Raw genomic sequence first — 16,899 nt, forward strand, 5'->3', positions numbered from 1 at the left:
AGTAGATAATGAAGAGTTACAATTGTTCTATCAGATAATAAACCTATGTAGATCTTGCCAAACCATCATCCAACACAGTACCACCAATTTAAACCTCTCCAGCAATACACAAGAGTTCAAATTCCTCTGTATCCTCACCAGCACTTGTATTATGTATCTCCTTCACCCTAGTAGACAGTCCAGTAGTGACAAGAGTATTGAAATATATGTGTTGATTTGTCTTTGAGAATCTAGTTGTAGAAGATAAGGGACGGGCATTAGAGAAAGGAAGACAATTAGAAAAATTAGGAATTTAGGGGGATTTAGTAGTTTGATTTTTACTTGCTGTCAAACTGGAATAACATCTGCTACATTAAATAAATCAGGAAAACCCATGCAAAATATGTGAAAAGTTCTTTTGAAGACATGAGATATCAGATAACTGGGAGGTGATAAAGGAGATCTGTGTGATTGTTCCATCTTACTATTTTGGGAAATTTTCTAGGCTATGTCAGAGAGAGGCAGTATCCTGACAAAGTCTGGTAAACTGTTATTCTGAGTTGTGAAGACAGGTCTGAGAGTCTGGGGGACGAAGGCAGCAAGACAGAGTTTGAGACAGCAGAGTGCTGCTAGGAAAGAGAACTCTGGAGAGCTGCAGAGGTTTTTCCTGAGTGTTCACCATAGTTCTATTGATAAGCACATAAGCCATCAGAAGAAATAAAGGAGTTATAAAATGCATGCTGTTATTGTAAAAGCAGGAAGAGAAAATGCAAATATAGCAAATAATATACAGATCAAAAAGCAAAATGCAAATATAGCAATGAATATATGGATCAAAAACATAGCAAAATATACTTAAAACCTCTCTAAATTAGTAGATACATGTAAACATGCCCCAGTTAAAGGGCAGCAATTGTCAGATTGGCTTAACAACAAAACAAAACTCAGGCTTATACTATTTACAAGAAGTTCATTTTAAATCTGGTAACACAAATGTGCAAAAATAAAGCATGGAGTCAGTGGACATGATTACAATTCATAGAAAAATGGAATGAAAAGATAAGTTTATTTTGGTATAAAAAGATAAAGGCTTGCTGATTTGATATTAATGATAGGGGTATTCTACCTTGACAGTCATGGAGCACCTATTGCAGGAGTTGTATAGTCAGAGACCCCATGAAAATATGCATAATGTGTATTTTCTGTGAACTTCTAAAAGTACCCCATATGTACTAAATGATCCTGGAGAGCAAAAGCTTGCCAACATCTGGTCTCTAGAATGAAGTCCAAACTTAGATCAGCATTTAAACTCCTTCACACTTAGTTTTACATCTGTTTTTTCTAAGCTCATCTTCCACGCTAAAAAATCTTACACTTCTTTCTGACCTTTCATGTATCATAGTATTTATTTATTTATTTTATTTGACAGGTAGAGTTATAGACAGTGTGAGAGAGAGACAGAGAGAAAGGTCTTCCTTCCATTGGTTCAGTCCCTAGATGGCTGCTACGGCCGGCACTGCACCGATCCAAAGCCAGGAGCCAGGTGCTTCTTTCTGGTCTCCTGTGCAGGTGCAGGGCCCAAGCACTTGGGCCATCCTCCACTGCCCTCCCAGGCCACAGCAGAGAGCTGGCCTGGAAGAGGAGCAACCAGGACCAGAACCTGGCACCCATATGGGATGCCAGCACCCAGGTGGAGGATTAGCCAAGTGAGCCATGGCACTGGCTCCGTATCATAGTATTTGAACAGCTTTATTGAGGCATAAGTTTCACATAAAAACTGCAAATAAGACAGTTGTTATGGTGCAGTGGGTTAACCACCACTTGGGACACCTGCATCCCATATTAGAGTGCCAGTTTGAGGCCTGAACACTGGCCCTCAAATCCAGTTCCCTGTATATGTACCTGGGAAGCAACAGACGAATACTCAAGTACTTGAGTCCCTGCCATCCCCATGGGAGACCTAGATAGATTTCCTTGCTCCTAGCATCACCCTGGCCCAGTCCAGGCTGTTGTCACCATTTGGGGAGTAAAACAGTGGATGGAAGATCTCTGTGTGTCACTCTGCCTTTCAAATAAATAAATCTTTTTTAAAAACTACAAATAAACTGCAAAATTATTAACTTTTTGACGTCGTATAAACTGTGAGAACATAAATGGTGATTGTTTGCTGGCTTCTGCTGTATAGAATAGTGTAGTATGATCATCCCTGCTATTTAGAAATGTCACCAGCAGTAATTTGTGAATGGATTTGAGAAGGGAAAAGATAGAGGCAGGCAGTCTGAAGATGAATGCAGTAGTTTAAGTGATACAGGTTTAAATAATTAATGTGTATTTTATGGAAGGAAGTTAAAAAGTAGAATCATAGTAGCAATCGCAGTTTAAACTGAAGGTCCGTATCTCAATAATAATTTTCTGTGTGTGTGAAAGAAATAATAGAAACTGCTACAAAAGATAATCTAGCTCTCCAACAGCATTCAGTACAGTAATTGTCTTGCTGGAAAATATTCTTGCCAATGAATCAAGATTTTTGCTTTTTGAATTTTTTGGAAGAAGTTTACATGTCTTATAAACAGAGAAGGGAGGAACTGGCGAAGAAAGAAGGCTAATGTAAGAAAGCAATTTAAAAATTCTTAAGACAAAGGTACTGATAAATCCACTTTAACAGAAATATAAGCAAAAATTAAATCACTAACTGAATAGCTATGTGGAATGCTCATTTAATCTACAGAGTTCTAGTAATTTCATACTACGCATTAGGGAATTCACCATTATTCACTGGTACTCAATTTTTAAGCATATGTAAGAACTGAATATGTACTTGAAATATACTAAGCACCATGGATACCAGAATGGTTAGATCTATCTCTAGTGATCACAAAAAGTTGAATTGACAGAAGTGATAAAGTAGAAATAATTGAATATTATTCAGACTAAAGAAGTTTAATCTTAATGTGTGCTGCATAAATAACATGTAAATGCCTAAAAATGGTTTTCTAGCATTTTCAATACCAGAATCCTTTATTTTTTAATGAAATAAAAATGGCATAGTAATATAAAAATAGACTCATATTTTAACAATCCAAATATATTTTATGAGAACAAATTGTAATGGTTTCAAAGGCAATTTTGATGTAGACAAACATTTGAAACCAGTTGTAGGATTGAAATTGTAGCACCAACATCAAATAAATTTTAAGATATTAACTATGATTATATTCCTTGTGATAAAGAATTGCCACAAGAAAAAAAGAACTTTACAGTAAGGTAAATCATGCCATGATCAAAGCACTCACTGCATATAAATGAATGATGATCTGCATAAATTTAATTATCAGAGTTCTCACACACTGTCCAATTCAATTAAACAAGTATGTATTGAGCACCTACTTTATGACAAGCACTGAGCACTATCCCAACCTGCCCTGTGGAACTTAAAGCCATTAAACAAGTTTTTGTTAAAGAATAACTAATGTGGAAAATGCACAGATGCTTTGAGGGACTTTGTTAGTCACAAAAATCAGGAATGGCTTCCTGAAAGCAGTGAGGCCTGATGGCTATGAGTTCGAAAGATAAGTGGGTCACAGAATGGCAGTAAGCAGAGGAAAAAGCATGGTCAATTCATGGAAATTAAAGGAGTCCCTTGACCATGCATTCAGGTGCCAAATGCTCACTGAGGACCTAACAGCGCTCCTCTGAGTCTGGAGATGCACTTTAGTAAGAGAAACATAAAAAACACACATTCTGATTGGAGAATGCTTTTAAAATTAAATATGATGTGTGTCAGATGTTGACACAGGTATGTGAAGACTGTGGAAAAGAGAGGAGGGTAATACGTAATACTACATTGGGGTCTAGCAGGAATTGGAATTTTCAGTGGGAAATGCAGGAAGACTTTGGCTTTAAAACTGACATTTGATCAAAGAGCTCATGTGAGGGAGAGAGAAAACCATGCAGGTAGCTGGGTCAGAAAAAGTGTTCAAAGTTCTATGCAGAGTAAGTTTTAGGTGTCCAACATTCTGAAGGGGGTCCAATCACCACTCCCTGTTGATCTTGATGTTGACTAATCAACCTCTTAAAAGTAACTTTATTATGCAGAATTGAGAATTTTGACAGTGTTGAATTACTAGATCATTTGGTGAAGTGTTATTATAAAATTAAATATAAACTCTAAAAAATGATAGTTAATGGCATACATAAATGAAATTTTTTTAACTACTAAGGTGTTAAAGACATACCAGTGTTGCTTGAGGTATACTTTTAAAAATCAGCAGTGTCCACTAGAATATGATACCAGTGTTGTCATGATTTTGTTAAGCTAATTTCATTCATTAATATTAATCTATATTGAGTGTTCTGTATGTAAGACACTGAACTCTTAAGATCCAAAGTATGTAAAAATCAAAGAATGTTGTACATGTCAAATAAAAGAACTTTAGAATAATAACTTTTTTAAAAACATTATTTTTCTTGTTTTCAAGCTTGCAGACCAGGATTCTATAAAGCATTTGCCGGCAACGCAAAGTGTTCTAAATGCCCTCCACACAGTTTAACCTACAAGGAAGCAACTTCTGTGTGTCAGTGTGAGAAGGGTTATTTCCGAGCTGAAAAAGACCCACCTTCCATGGCATGTACCAGTAAGTCTGCCCATTTCGGATTTGGAAATTCTATTTCTAATAAGTAAATATACAAAATCCTGTATCATCAATGCCCTTTGTCTTTGTTAACGGTCTTTATGCTGCTTCTAAAGAATGCCTTTATTCCTCAAGGTTGGTACTTATGCTTCATGTACGAATACCAGCACTTATTTGTGTGCCTGCATATTTTCCCAAACTCTACTCTGTTCTTGAGAAATTAAGGCATTAAAAGCTACTTGAGAAATTACAAGGAACACTTGTATTCTTTGCTTCATCCTTCAAGCATTTTAATAAGCATCAATTTAGGACCATGAAATTTAATGTGCAGAGGAAGTTCTAGGGAAAACTCTAAAAAGCATTGTACTACTATTATGTGCACAAGTACCAGTTTCCTCAACATTTGTCTGCAAAGGAAAGTATTTTTGAGTTTGTCCATATTTAACCTCCCACTTTTTCTCCATTTTTTTTATTGGAACCGATAGAATAGTAAATTTAAATGTAAAGGTCATCTTGGTGCTTGCACTGAGAATTTTAAATTATGAAAGCATTGTAAAATATCTGTATGTTTAAAAATAGAAGTGAATATATTGATGCATTGCTAAGCTGTACAAAAGTAAAATGTCACTCCTTAGATAGTTATAAAAATCCTGCTAAACACATCAATAAGATATCACAGAGAAAATTTGCCTGTTTTGGTGATGAATTAGTGCCAAAGTGTTACCTTTCAATGTCATTCCATGGAAATAAAAATATATTTAGAATTATTTAATGTTATATGTTCCTTAGAGACCATAATGTAGACATCTCATTTTTAAAAACTTAACTGTTATAGTTTATTTCTTTGTCTGCCTTGCTGTAGCCTTTATTATAAAATAATTTTAACAAATACATGTAATAAAAATAAAACACACTCATTAGTAGATATAGTTATTTTGCTTTCTGATTGTAAATTCTGAGTGACTATTTTGTTCAGAAAATTACCACCTGGAGAATTATTATGTAGGTTTTTTTTTCTGAGAACATATTTTAATTTATATATAGGTTAAGGAAAATTCTGAACAGGATTTCCTATTCAATTATGGAAATCATTTTAACAGGAAAACCTTGTTATTACTATACATCTTTCTTGTATTGTTACTATATATTATTATATTGTATTGAAGATAACACATTACAGCTTAGGGAGATGCTGGCATTTCAAATAGCTACAGTTCTGACAGGCAAGTATCCCCCAATCCTATAAAGAAAATTGAAGGGAACTTCCTATGTGAAAAATTTCCTCTTTTTACTTTTTTAGAAGGCCATAAGTAAGTAATTGATACATTGGTTCCCATCGATATAATCTTTCAGTAAAGTAGTAGAGTTGACAATGGGAAAGGCTTACAGTTCTCTGGAGTTTGACCCTAGTCAAAGAAATACACTGGGAATACAGTGAGATCTGTGGACCTCATAAGCCATTCAGTCATTGTTGACTTGTTACCTCTGATTTGAACTTAGAGGAACTTGTCCTGCTGAGGAAGGCAAATTTAGCAAAGCTTTATTGAAAATGTAGAGAGACTGAAGCCCCTACTCCTGACAGACCAGGTGGGCATCTCAGTAAAATACTGAGGACAGTTTGTATTTAGACTGAGGAGGGCATGAGTATGGGTCCCCCATTTCTTCTCCCTTCCGCCTCCTTCTGAGAAAGTGTGAGTGAGGGATTTCTGGGTGTGGAATACCTCCCAGAACTTCTCCTTAGTTACCTTGGTGAAAGGAAGATGAGATTCCATTGAGCTGCCCCCTGGGAGAGGGCTAAAACCCATCCAGCAGGATTGTAAGTAAGAACAATTACAATTGTGTTAGGTGGGGAGTTCCTCTAAACAAACCACTCTGGAAACTAACTGACCATCAGGGTTCTTTACTGTTGGAGAAGCAAATGACTCCCTCAGTCCCATGATTAGAACCTTGTCTGGCCAGCTGTATCCTTCCCCAAATCAGGGAATTTCTTTTGATAAAGAACTGGCAAGGAGATGTTGGGCAAATGGGATGCCTAGAGTCTGGGTCCTGCTTTCAGGACTTGTTTGCTTGTTCCATTGCACATGAATTTATTTTCTTTAAAACCTCTTTTCTTCAGCCCCTCTCATAGACATAGGCTAACATCTACCCAGCTGCCTTAACATTTTCATAGTTCTTAGTTGCAACAGATCTTACAACAAAACAAACAAAAAACAGAAAATAAAGGTAACAGGAGAAAAACAAACAGAGGTTTATTAAAACATAAGCCTTATGTGCATGTGGGAAATACCAGGGAGATCAGTAGACCTCAGAGAGGTGGCTTTAGGTTCAGGCTAACTTCCTTCTTCAACCAAAACAAAGGAAGAAGAATGTTAGGGGCTCGCTAGTGAAGTGACCAGGGAAAGCATCTTTTCAGGGAGAGTTAGCAGTGAATTCATGCCTTCTGAGAAGAGAGGGAGACACCCTTACATATGGAGATTTCCTTTGTAAGTTAGACGTAAATTTCCCTTACAAAAGGTTCCTGTGGATTCTCAGAGTTTCTCCTGTGTCTGCAGTTTTCAAAAATAATCAGCTTAAAATAACTTTTACTCCAAGGAAGCCTATCTTGGAGTGGAGCTTCTGTTTTCTTGCAGTCATATTTTTGGGGTAAGGTATCGGGTCTCCTATGCTGTCGTCAGAGATCAAAATAAAAGAGCAACCACAGCAAGGTGAACTGTGGAGCTTCACTCAGGTTTTCTTACTGCAGCCACAGGCTGTCCTCTCAGGGCTCCTCTCTGCTCTGCTCCTGAGAGCTTCCTTGCTTTGTGCAGCAAACACTGCATAGGGTACTAGGATGTGCACCAGCTTTCGGATTTTAGAGCCACATTCTCTGAGAATGAATCTCAGTGCTATGTAGCTTCTCTCTCCCCACTCAGGTCATCTGACCATCTCTGGTGATCCTGTTGTCCTGATGATTAAACAAGTTAATGTTTGGAAAGTACTAAAAATAGTACTTTGCTTATAATAGGTGGCTACATAAAAGTTAAATAAGGTTGTTTTCTTAAAAATGTGTTTGGTTATTTTTTAGATTTATTTATTTATAAGTCAGAATTACAGAGAGAGAGAGAAAGAGAGAGAGAGCTCTTCCATCTGCTGGTTCACTCCACAAATGGCTGAAAAGGCTTGGACTGGGCCAGGCCAAAGCCAGGAGCCCAGAGCTTCACTGGAGTCTCCCACGTGGGTGCAGGAGCCCAAGCACTTGGACCATCTTCCACTGCTTTCCCAGGCACATCAACAGGGAGCTGAATCAGAGGTGGTACTGCCAGAATTCAGCCAGCTCCTCTCCATAGCACCAGCCCCTTAAAAATTTATTTTTAAGTGTTCCCTGTACATTCAAACTACTGAATATTTTGTGTTGATACTAATATGCCAGGCTCACAACTTATATTGTTTCCATTTTCACAACTGAAAAATGACCAATTTGGCACCTGTTGAACAATTAGACTTAAGAGGACTATAGTACATCCAGCAAAAACTGTTGAGATCAAGAATCTAACAAGAAATCAAATCTTCCTGTTTTTCATTAACAGAAAACAATAGCCAAATTTAAATAGATGCAAATTCCTTAATTTCTAGATATTCCCTTTTTTCTAATAGCGTCAGTATTTGAATCAGGTAATCCATCACTTTGTAATGTTTTTGTCAGTCTCTGCATTTATTTATTTATTTTTTTATGTTTTGACAGGCAGAGTGGACAGTGAGAGAGAGAGACAGAGAGAAAGGTCTTCCTTTGCCATTGGTTCACCCTCCAATGGCCGCCGCGGTGGCAGGAGCCAGGAGCCAGGTGCTTTTCCTGGTCTCCCATGGGGTGCAGGGCCCAAGCACCTGGGCCATCCTCCACTGCACTCCCTGGCCACAGCAGAGAGCTGGCCTGGAAGAGGGGCAACCGAGGCAGAATCCGGCGCCCCAACCGGGACTAGAACCCGGTGTGCCGGCGCCGCTAGGCGGAGGATTAGCCTAGTGAGCCGCGGCGCCGGCCAGTCTCTGCATTTAAAGTAACACTTCCAGAGAACCTTCTGAGAATTTAAAGGGGAATGTATTTTTTCCTTAGTATCATGGCAGGGAGAGAAATAACTAAGATTTTGATTGTATGAGTTCAAAAATTAAACAACTAAAGTATTGACAATACCTAAGTATAGGAGTATTAGGAGACCCAATAAATATAGCTTAGTAGAAAAGGATTTCAGAGCTAGGTATAGTTGATAACCATGTAAAGGATATACTTTCAGGGACCCTAAGCAGCCCTGTTCCTTAGAGCCTTCCTTAAAACAACAACTGTTTCTTATTTAAAGCTAATTACAGGGGCCTAAGCTGTGACCTGGGGGTAAAGCCACCACCTGCAGTGCCAGCATCCCATATGGGTGCTGCTCCACTTCCCATCCAGCTCTCTGCTATGGCCTGGGAAAGCAGTACAAGATGGCCAAAGCCCTTGGGCCCCTGCACCCACATGGGAAACCTGGAAGAAGCTCCTGGCTCCTGCCTTTGGATTAGCCCAGCTCGGGCCTTTATGGCCATTTGGGGAGTGAACCAGTGGATGGAAGACTCTCTCTTTCTCTTTCTCTTTCACTTTCTCTTTCTCTTTCTCTTTCTCTTTCTCTTTCTCTTTCTCTTTCTCTTTCTCTTTCTCTTTCTCTTCCTCTTCCTCTTCCTCTTCCTCTTCCTCTTCCTCTTTCTCTTTCTCTTTCTCTTTCTCTTTCTCTTTCTTTCTCTCTCTCTCTCTCTCTCTCTCTCTCTGCCTCTCTGTAACTCTGCCTTTCAAATAAATAAATAAATCTTTAAAAAAATAAAGCTAATCATATTAATTGTTATTAATTAAGGTGATCTGATCTTCAGTGTTGTTGGGCCTGGCTATTATTGCTTATTTACTCTTTTGACTTTTTTGGTTTTACTTACTCCTCTTTACTACTTATATATTCAAATTTGACTCTGTAAAAAATGCTTCCAGTACAGTTTTCTCTCTGCTCATACATATATCTCAGAAAAGCAATGTCTATTGATTGTGGCTACTTTTTGCTTTTCATTTGCTTTTCACTCTACTGTATTTAGATTTTTGCTGTCTACTCTACAATTGATCTTTTTTATTCTATCACTTTAAATAAATTGTATAAGAAAAAATCCACGAGTGCTCTTCATTGCCATTTTGTATTAGAAATATTTTTATTATGTTATTATTCATGACATTTAACTCTGTTGGTCACTATTTTCCTTGAAATTACTTGTTCCCTTTTAATTTAAACATTGTCATCTTTGCCTCATCCTCATAATTTTCTGACCATTTTGTTTTGCTGTCGCTGATGATTTCTCTTCTTTTGTTTGCCTGTGAAATAGTAACTTTTCTCCATACCTTTCTTTGCCTTTTTTTTTTTTTACATTTTTCATACTGTTACATATTTACATAGCTTCAAATATCACCTGGGAATAGATGATGCCCATATTCTCTTATACATATTTCAGTCTTTCTCTTGAGATTCAAAGTCTTCTACCAACTGATTATGGGACCTGAAAACCTGTATATCCTATGGAAACCTGCCCACATCTCTGACTTTAAATTACACCATGGTCTCCTTGGTTCCAAAATCCTGGAGTTCAGCAATGTTGAACTAGTTATCATCCTTGATGAGAGTACTTTCCTCTACTTGACATGTTCTCTGTTTCTGTGCTATCATGGCTGTTTGTTTTTTTGTTGTTGTTGTTTTTTGTTTTGGTTTGGTTTGGTTTGGTTTTTTTTTTTTTTTTGTCATTCAGGATCAAATTTCAGCTCTTAGTACAGGCATTTCCTGACACCTATTGAAAAAATAGTATCCGAGTTACTATTGTTGATATCTTTGTGTTTTTTAATGGATTATATCATTATTTGATATACCTGGTTTATTTGTACAGTTGCTTCTTTATTATAATTCTACCCAGGCATAGGATCATGGAAATTTCTCTCTCTCTCTCTCTCTCTCTCTCTCTCTCTCTCTCTCTCTCTCAGATTTAAGTATTTATTTGAGGAGCAGTGAGAGTTACAGTGAGAGAGATCTTCCTTCTGCTGGTTCATTCCCCAAATGGCTGCAGTGGCTGGAGCTAGGCCGATCCAAAGCCAGGAGTCAGGAGCTTCCTCAGGGTCTCCCAGAGTGCATGAGTCCAAGCACTTGGGACATCTTCCACTGCTTTACCAGGAGCATTAGCAGGGAGCTGGGTCAGAAGAGGAGCAGCCGAGACATGAACTTGTGCCCATATGGCACCTTAGGCAGAGATTTAACCTACTAAAACACAGCGCCCGTGGGTGTTCTCTTAAAATTTTATCCTCACCACTCATAGTAACGTTTGGAATATAGTAGACAGTAAATATTCGATGAATGACTAACAATTTCAAGCTAATCCTGCCAAAGTCAATTTTATGGCTTTCTACCTTATCCTGCTCCTCTACTTTGGCTTCTGTTTCCTTATCCTGACAAATCCTCATCTGCCCTTGCATTCAAGCCTCTATGAAGCTTAAAATTAACATCCTAACCCCCAACCTCCAACATGTCCTATAAATTCTGCTTTTTAGCATTTCTCCTCTATATTTCTGCTCATCAATTCTTGGCCCTATCTTTAGTTAAGGTCTTCAATTCTCCTTTGGGCTAATAATCTGCTGGCAAGCCTCATTCATTTAGTCTTCCAAACCTCCCAAGTAATCTTCCAAACTATTAGAAATAATTATTTCTGAAACAAAAGTCAACAGGGAAAGCCTGGATCATATTCCCACTTCTGTTTAAGGCCTTTCAAAGCCAAACAGTTGTTTGTCAAAATTTTAAGTCAATCCAAGGACATTCAAGGTCCAAACTTGGCCTCTCTTTCCCTCTATATTAGAATTGCTCAAACAGTCCTAACATCTAGTTATAACAATAAGATATTTGCAAGTTTGGATCTACTTGATATTATTTTAAATAATTCATTGCTTTCCTTTTGCATGAACTGCAAAATATGTAAAACAAATTAGGAACAAGAAATTTAAAATGAAATGCTGAATTTTTTTAATATCTTAATCTGTTTCAAACGTTCTTAAGTTTATTTCTCTGGTGACTTATTAATGCATGCTCTGTACTTTAAAGAATGAGCTGTGGAGGACACACTGCAGCATCAGGTCTTGGTCAATTAGGGCTGCTTCTGAGAGCAGTTCAGAGCACAGGAGACCATGCTGCCTGCCAAGAAGTCTGTTATCAAAATAACTGTCTAAGGCTTTTACAGGCCAAAAGGGAAAAATACTCACTGAGGTTGGAGAAACAAAGTAAGAAAATAACAGTGACTAAAAAGTACTTGTCAAGCAGAAATGACGGAGCATGATAGGATGGAGAGAAATGAAGGAAGGCGTGATTTATTGGTGAATGAGATGTTAGAAAAATATAATTCCATGATTTTAGCGTTTTTACTTTGATAATTCTACTGTATTTAAATCAATAAGAGAGTTGTTTTAAATCCAGTGAACAGATCTTGTAATAGTAACACATGAATCTAATATTGATGTTACTTACTTATCAAAGTTTGAATATAAACCATACGTAAAGATAATTTTAATGCACACAATTAAGGATTTTGTTTTGATCATCTAAATACATAATCACATACCTTTGCTTAAAAACTGTTTATTCTGACTTTGTTCTAGATACAAATTAAATACCTTATCTTGTTTTTGAAATGCAGTGACAGTGATTAGAGAGAAATCATGAAGCTTGAATTTATTTCAGCTCTAAGGTTGACGTTGTAAAGCATGACTGCTTTGTTGCTGGAGTAGTTGCTCCTTCAGAAAAAGATCATTTCTGGTTCTTTTCAGCCCAACAAACAGTAGTTGAGGTCCAGCCGGAGACATGTTCTGTGTTCTTCCTTTTTTAACTGTTCTAGGCAGGTATAGAATGTTCACAATCCAGGTACCCCTGCTTTTCTTGTTATCCCTTCTTTTCCCATCTCTGTGTATTTTCTGTTTCTTTTCTTTTTTTTTTTTTTTAAACTTTTATTTAATGCATATAATTTTCCAAAGTACGACTTATGGATTACAATGGCTTCCCCCCCATACCGTCCCTCCCACCCACAACCCTCCCCTTTCCCACTCCCTCTCCCCTTCCATTCACATCAAGATTCATTTTCGATTATCTTAATATACAGAAGATCAGCTTAGTATACATTAAGTATGGATTTCAACAGTTTGCTCCCACACAGAAACATAAAGTGAAAAATAATAGATGATTTTTTTTAAATGATGATGAAATCAGAGCAGACCTATTGTCATGTTTAATCCCAGTGAGAGTCAAGTTGGGAATTGATAATTTCTTTTTTTTTTTTTTTTTTTTTTTTTTTTTTTTTTTTTACAGAGGATCAGTTTAGTATGCATTAAGTAAGGATTTCAACAGTTTGCACCCCCATAGAAACACAAGGTGAAATATATTGTTTGAGTACTCGTTATAGCATTAAATCTCAATGTACAGCACATTAAGGATAGAGATCCTACATGAGGAGTAAGTGCACAGTGACTCCTGTTGTTGACTTTACCAATTGACACTCCTGTCTATGGCATCAGTAATCTCCCTATGCTCCAGTCATGAGTTTCCAAGGCTATGGAAGCCCTCTGAGTTCTCCGACTCTTATCTTGTTTAGACAAGGTCATAGTCAAAGTGGAAGTTCTCTCCTCCCTTCAGAGAAAGGTACCTCCTTCTTTAATGACCTGTTCTTTCCACTGGGATCTCACTCGCAGAGATCTTTTGCCAGAGTGTCTTGGCTTTCCATGCCTGAAATACTCTCATGAGCTTTTCAGCCAGCTCCGAATGCCTTTAGGGCTGATTCTGAGGCCAGAGTGCTATTTAGGACATCTGCCATTCTATGAGTCTGCTGAGTATCTCACTTCCCATGTTGGATCACTCTCCCCTTTATTTACTCCATCAGTTAGCGTTAGCAGGTACTAGACTTGTCTATGTGCTCCCTTTGACTCCCAGTCCCTCCACCATGACCAACTGTGAACTGAAATTGATCACCTGGAACAGTGAGATGGCATTGGTACATGCCACCTCGATGGGATTGAATTGGAATCCCCTGGTATGCTTCCAACTCCACCACTTGGGGCAAGTCAGCCTGAGCATGTCCCAAATTATACATCTCTTCCCTCTCCCATTCCCACCACCATGTTCAACAGGGATCACATTTCAGTTAATTTTCAACACTTAAGAATAACTGTGCATCAATTACAGATCTAAACCAGTCATATTAAGTAGAACAGATAAAAAAACTACTAAGAGGGATAATGTATTAAGTTGTTCATTAACAGTCAGGGCTATGCTGATCAAGCCACCATTTCCCATAGTGTCCACCTCACTCCAACAGGTTTCCCTCTTGGTGTTCAGTCAGTCGTCACCGATCAGGGAGAACAAAACTCACTGTGCATCAAGGACACTTTCTGGCTTGCTCCTGCCTTTTCCATCTAGTAATGACTACAGATGATTAGTTAGATGACTCACTGTGCCCACAGTGTATCATCTACAACTTTGTAGAGCCCAGTAAGGATGAAGTTGCAAAGATGGGTTTTTATTACCTCTAGCCAGCTTTATTATATTTTAGACTTGTCATGTTGTAGAAAATAAATTTAAAAGCATTCATTCACTATCTATAAATGCCATATTTTTAAAAAAAATTAAAATCACCCTTGACTACTCAGTAGACAGATTTAGGTAGTGAATCAGTTCCCAATAAACTTGCTGGTATAAAATGTTTCAGATTTCTAAAGACAGATCCTTATGTATTATTTCAACAAAAGTTCTTTCACTAAATAACTTGAGAGAGGATCCCCTATAAGAAGAAATATTAAGGGGCCATTCTGCTAATGTTGGGGAATCTAGTTACCACTAGTTGCCGGTGTGAAAGTACTCCTGGCCCCTACTATGGGGACTCAGAGAAAGTTGTCTCACTCCGTATCAGTTATTTGTTCACAGCAAGCCAATGACCAAGACAGTGTCCACAATTCGAAATGTTCCGCGGCCGGCGCTGTGGCTCAGTAGACTAACCCTCCACCTAGCGGCACCGGCACACCGGGTTCTAGTCCCAGTCAGGGCACTGGATTCTGTCCCCGTTGCCCCTCTTCCAGGCCAGCTCTCTGCTGTGGCCAGGGGGTGCAGTGGAGGATGGCCCAAGTCCTTGGGTCCTGCACCCCATGGGAGACCAGGATAAGCACCTGGCTCCTGCCTTCGGATAGGCGCGGTGCGCCGGCCGCGGCGGCCATACGAGGGTGAAGCAACGGCAAAAGGAAGACCTTTCTCTCTGTCTGTCTCTCTCTCACTGTCCACTCTGCCTGCCGAAAGAAAGAAAAAAGAAGAAATATTCCGTAATGATACATACAACAGTATGCACTGTAAGGAATATTTGGTAGTTTGCTTGAATCTATTCATTCATGATCCTACTTTTCTTTCCCAAATTATGAAAGTGCTTGGTGTTTCATATTTGTCTTTTCTATTTGTAATGTGTATTTATTTAAAATAATTGACTCAGACACAAAAATGACTATATGGAGGTGTGCATGATTTTTTTTCATCATATTAAAGAAACTGGATAATGTTTAACCTAAGGCCAGCTATTCACTATTATATTTCTTATTTATTAAAAATAGTTATTTGAAAGGCAAAGCAAGAGTGAGAACAAAAGCATGAGAGAGAGAAAGAGAATCTTCTGTCTGCTAGTTTATTCCCTAGATGCCCTCAACAGCTGATTCTGAAGCAGGCTAAATCCAGGAGACAGGAACTCTCCCTTAGTCTCCCACAAAAGTGGCAGAGACCCATTATTTCTTCTCAAGGCACTTTATTTTTTTTTTACTTTTATTTAATAAATATAAATTTCCAAAAAACAGCTTTTGGATTACAATGGCTTCCCCCCCATCACCTCCCTCCCACCAGCAACCATCCCATTTCCCACTACCTCTCCCATCCCATTCACATCAAGATTCATTTTCAATTATCTTTTTTTTAACTTTTATTTAATGAATATAAATTTCCAAAGTACAGCTTATGGATTACAATGGCTTCCCCCCCATAACGTCCCTCCCACCTGCAACCCTCCCCTTTCCCACTCCCTCTCCACTTCCATTCACGTCAAGATTCATTTTCTATTCTCTTTATATACAGAAGATCAGTTTAGCATACATTAAGTAAAGATTTCAACAGTTTGCTCCCACACAGAAACATAAAGTGAAAAATACTGTTTGAGTACTAGTTCTAGCATTAAATCTCAATGTACAGCACACTAAGGACAAAGATCCTACATGAGGAGTAAGTGCACAGTGACTCCTGTTGTTGACTTAACAAATTGACACTCTTGTTTATGGCCTCAGTAATCACCCTAGGCTCTTGTCATGAGCTGCCAAGGCTATGGAAGCCCCCTGAGTTCACCGACTCTGATCATATTTAGACAAGGCCATGGTCAAAGTGGAATATACAGAAGATCAATTTAGTATATATTAAGTAAAGATTTCAACAGTTTGTACCCACACAGAAACACAAAGTGTAAAGTACTATTTGAATACTAGTTATAGCATTAATTCACATAGTACAACACATTAAGGACAGAGATCCTACATGGGGAGTAAGTGCACAATGACTCCTGTTGTTGACCTAACAAATTGACACTCTTGTTTATGGCATCAGTAATCTCCCTAGGCTCTTGTAATGAGTTGCCAAGGCTATGGAAGCCTTTTGAGTTCGCCAACTCCGATCTTATTTAGACAAGGCCATAGTCAAAGTGGAAGTTCTCTCCTCCCTTCAGAGAAAGGTACCTCCTTCTTTGAGTGTCCATCGTTCTTTCCACTGGGATCTCACTCACAGAGATCTTTCATTTAGGTTTTTTTTTTTTTTTTCCAGAGTGTCTTGGCTTTCCATGTTCAAGTTGCCTTAATAGAAAACTTTATTGGAAGCAGAGTTGGCAGGACTTGAGCAAGCACTCCAATATGGGATGCCGACATCACAGGTGGCAGCTTAACCCACTGTGTCAATAGCACCAGCCTCTCATTTATTATTTTGATGTGTTCTTTTTATCATGCTTATGGTTAATCCAGTTTACTCTTTTTAAAATTTTATTTAAGTTATACAAGTTTCATGTATTTCATATATACACATTTAGGAACATATTGTTACTTCCCACCCTACCCTTCCTCCCACCCATGCTCCAACACTTCTTCCCCCCCCCCATTCCCACTCTTAATATTCACAAAGACCTGTTTTCAGTTTATTAATGATCATAAAGTTAACCCTACACTAAG

The 16,899-nt window shown here is 38.1% G+C and overlaps 1 protein-coding gene across 9 annotated transcripts in view; it reads left to right on the forward strand.

Annotated features, from left to right (window-relative positions):
* EPHA6 (EPH receptor A6) overlaps window positions 1–16,899 on the forward strand; it is a 1,017,309-nt gene that overhangs the window by 487,826 nt on the left and 512,584 nt on the right. For 8 of the 9 annotated variants that reach the window (XM_051859383.2, XM_051859384.2, XM_008267078.3 and 5 more), the window contains one exon: window positions 4,458–4,613. The exons of the other annotated variant lie outside the window; for it this stretch is intronic. In XM_051859383.2, coding sequence (XP_051715343.2) covers window positions 4,458–4,613 — 156 coding nt within the window. The remainder of the gene's footprint in view (window positions 1–4,457; window positions 4,614–16,899) is intronic. 9 annotated transcript variants of the gene reach the window in all.

The sequence above is a fragment of the Oryctolagus cuniculus genome, chromosome 4 (assembly GCF_964237555.1).
Source record: "Oryctolagus cuniculus chromosome 4, mOryCun1.1, whole genome shotgun sequence".
NCBI lineage: Eukaryota > Metazoa > Chordata > Mammalia > Lagomorpha > Leporidae > Oryctolagus > Oryctolagus cuniculus.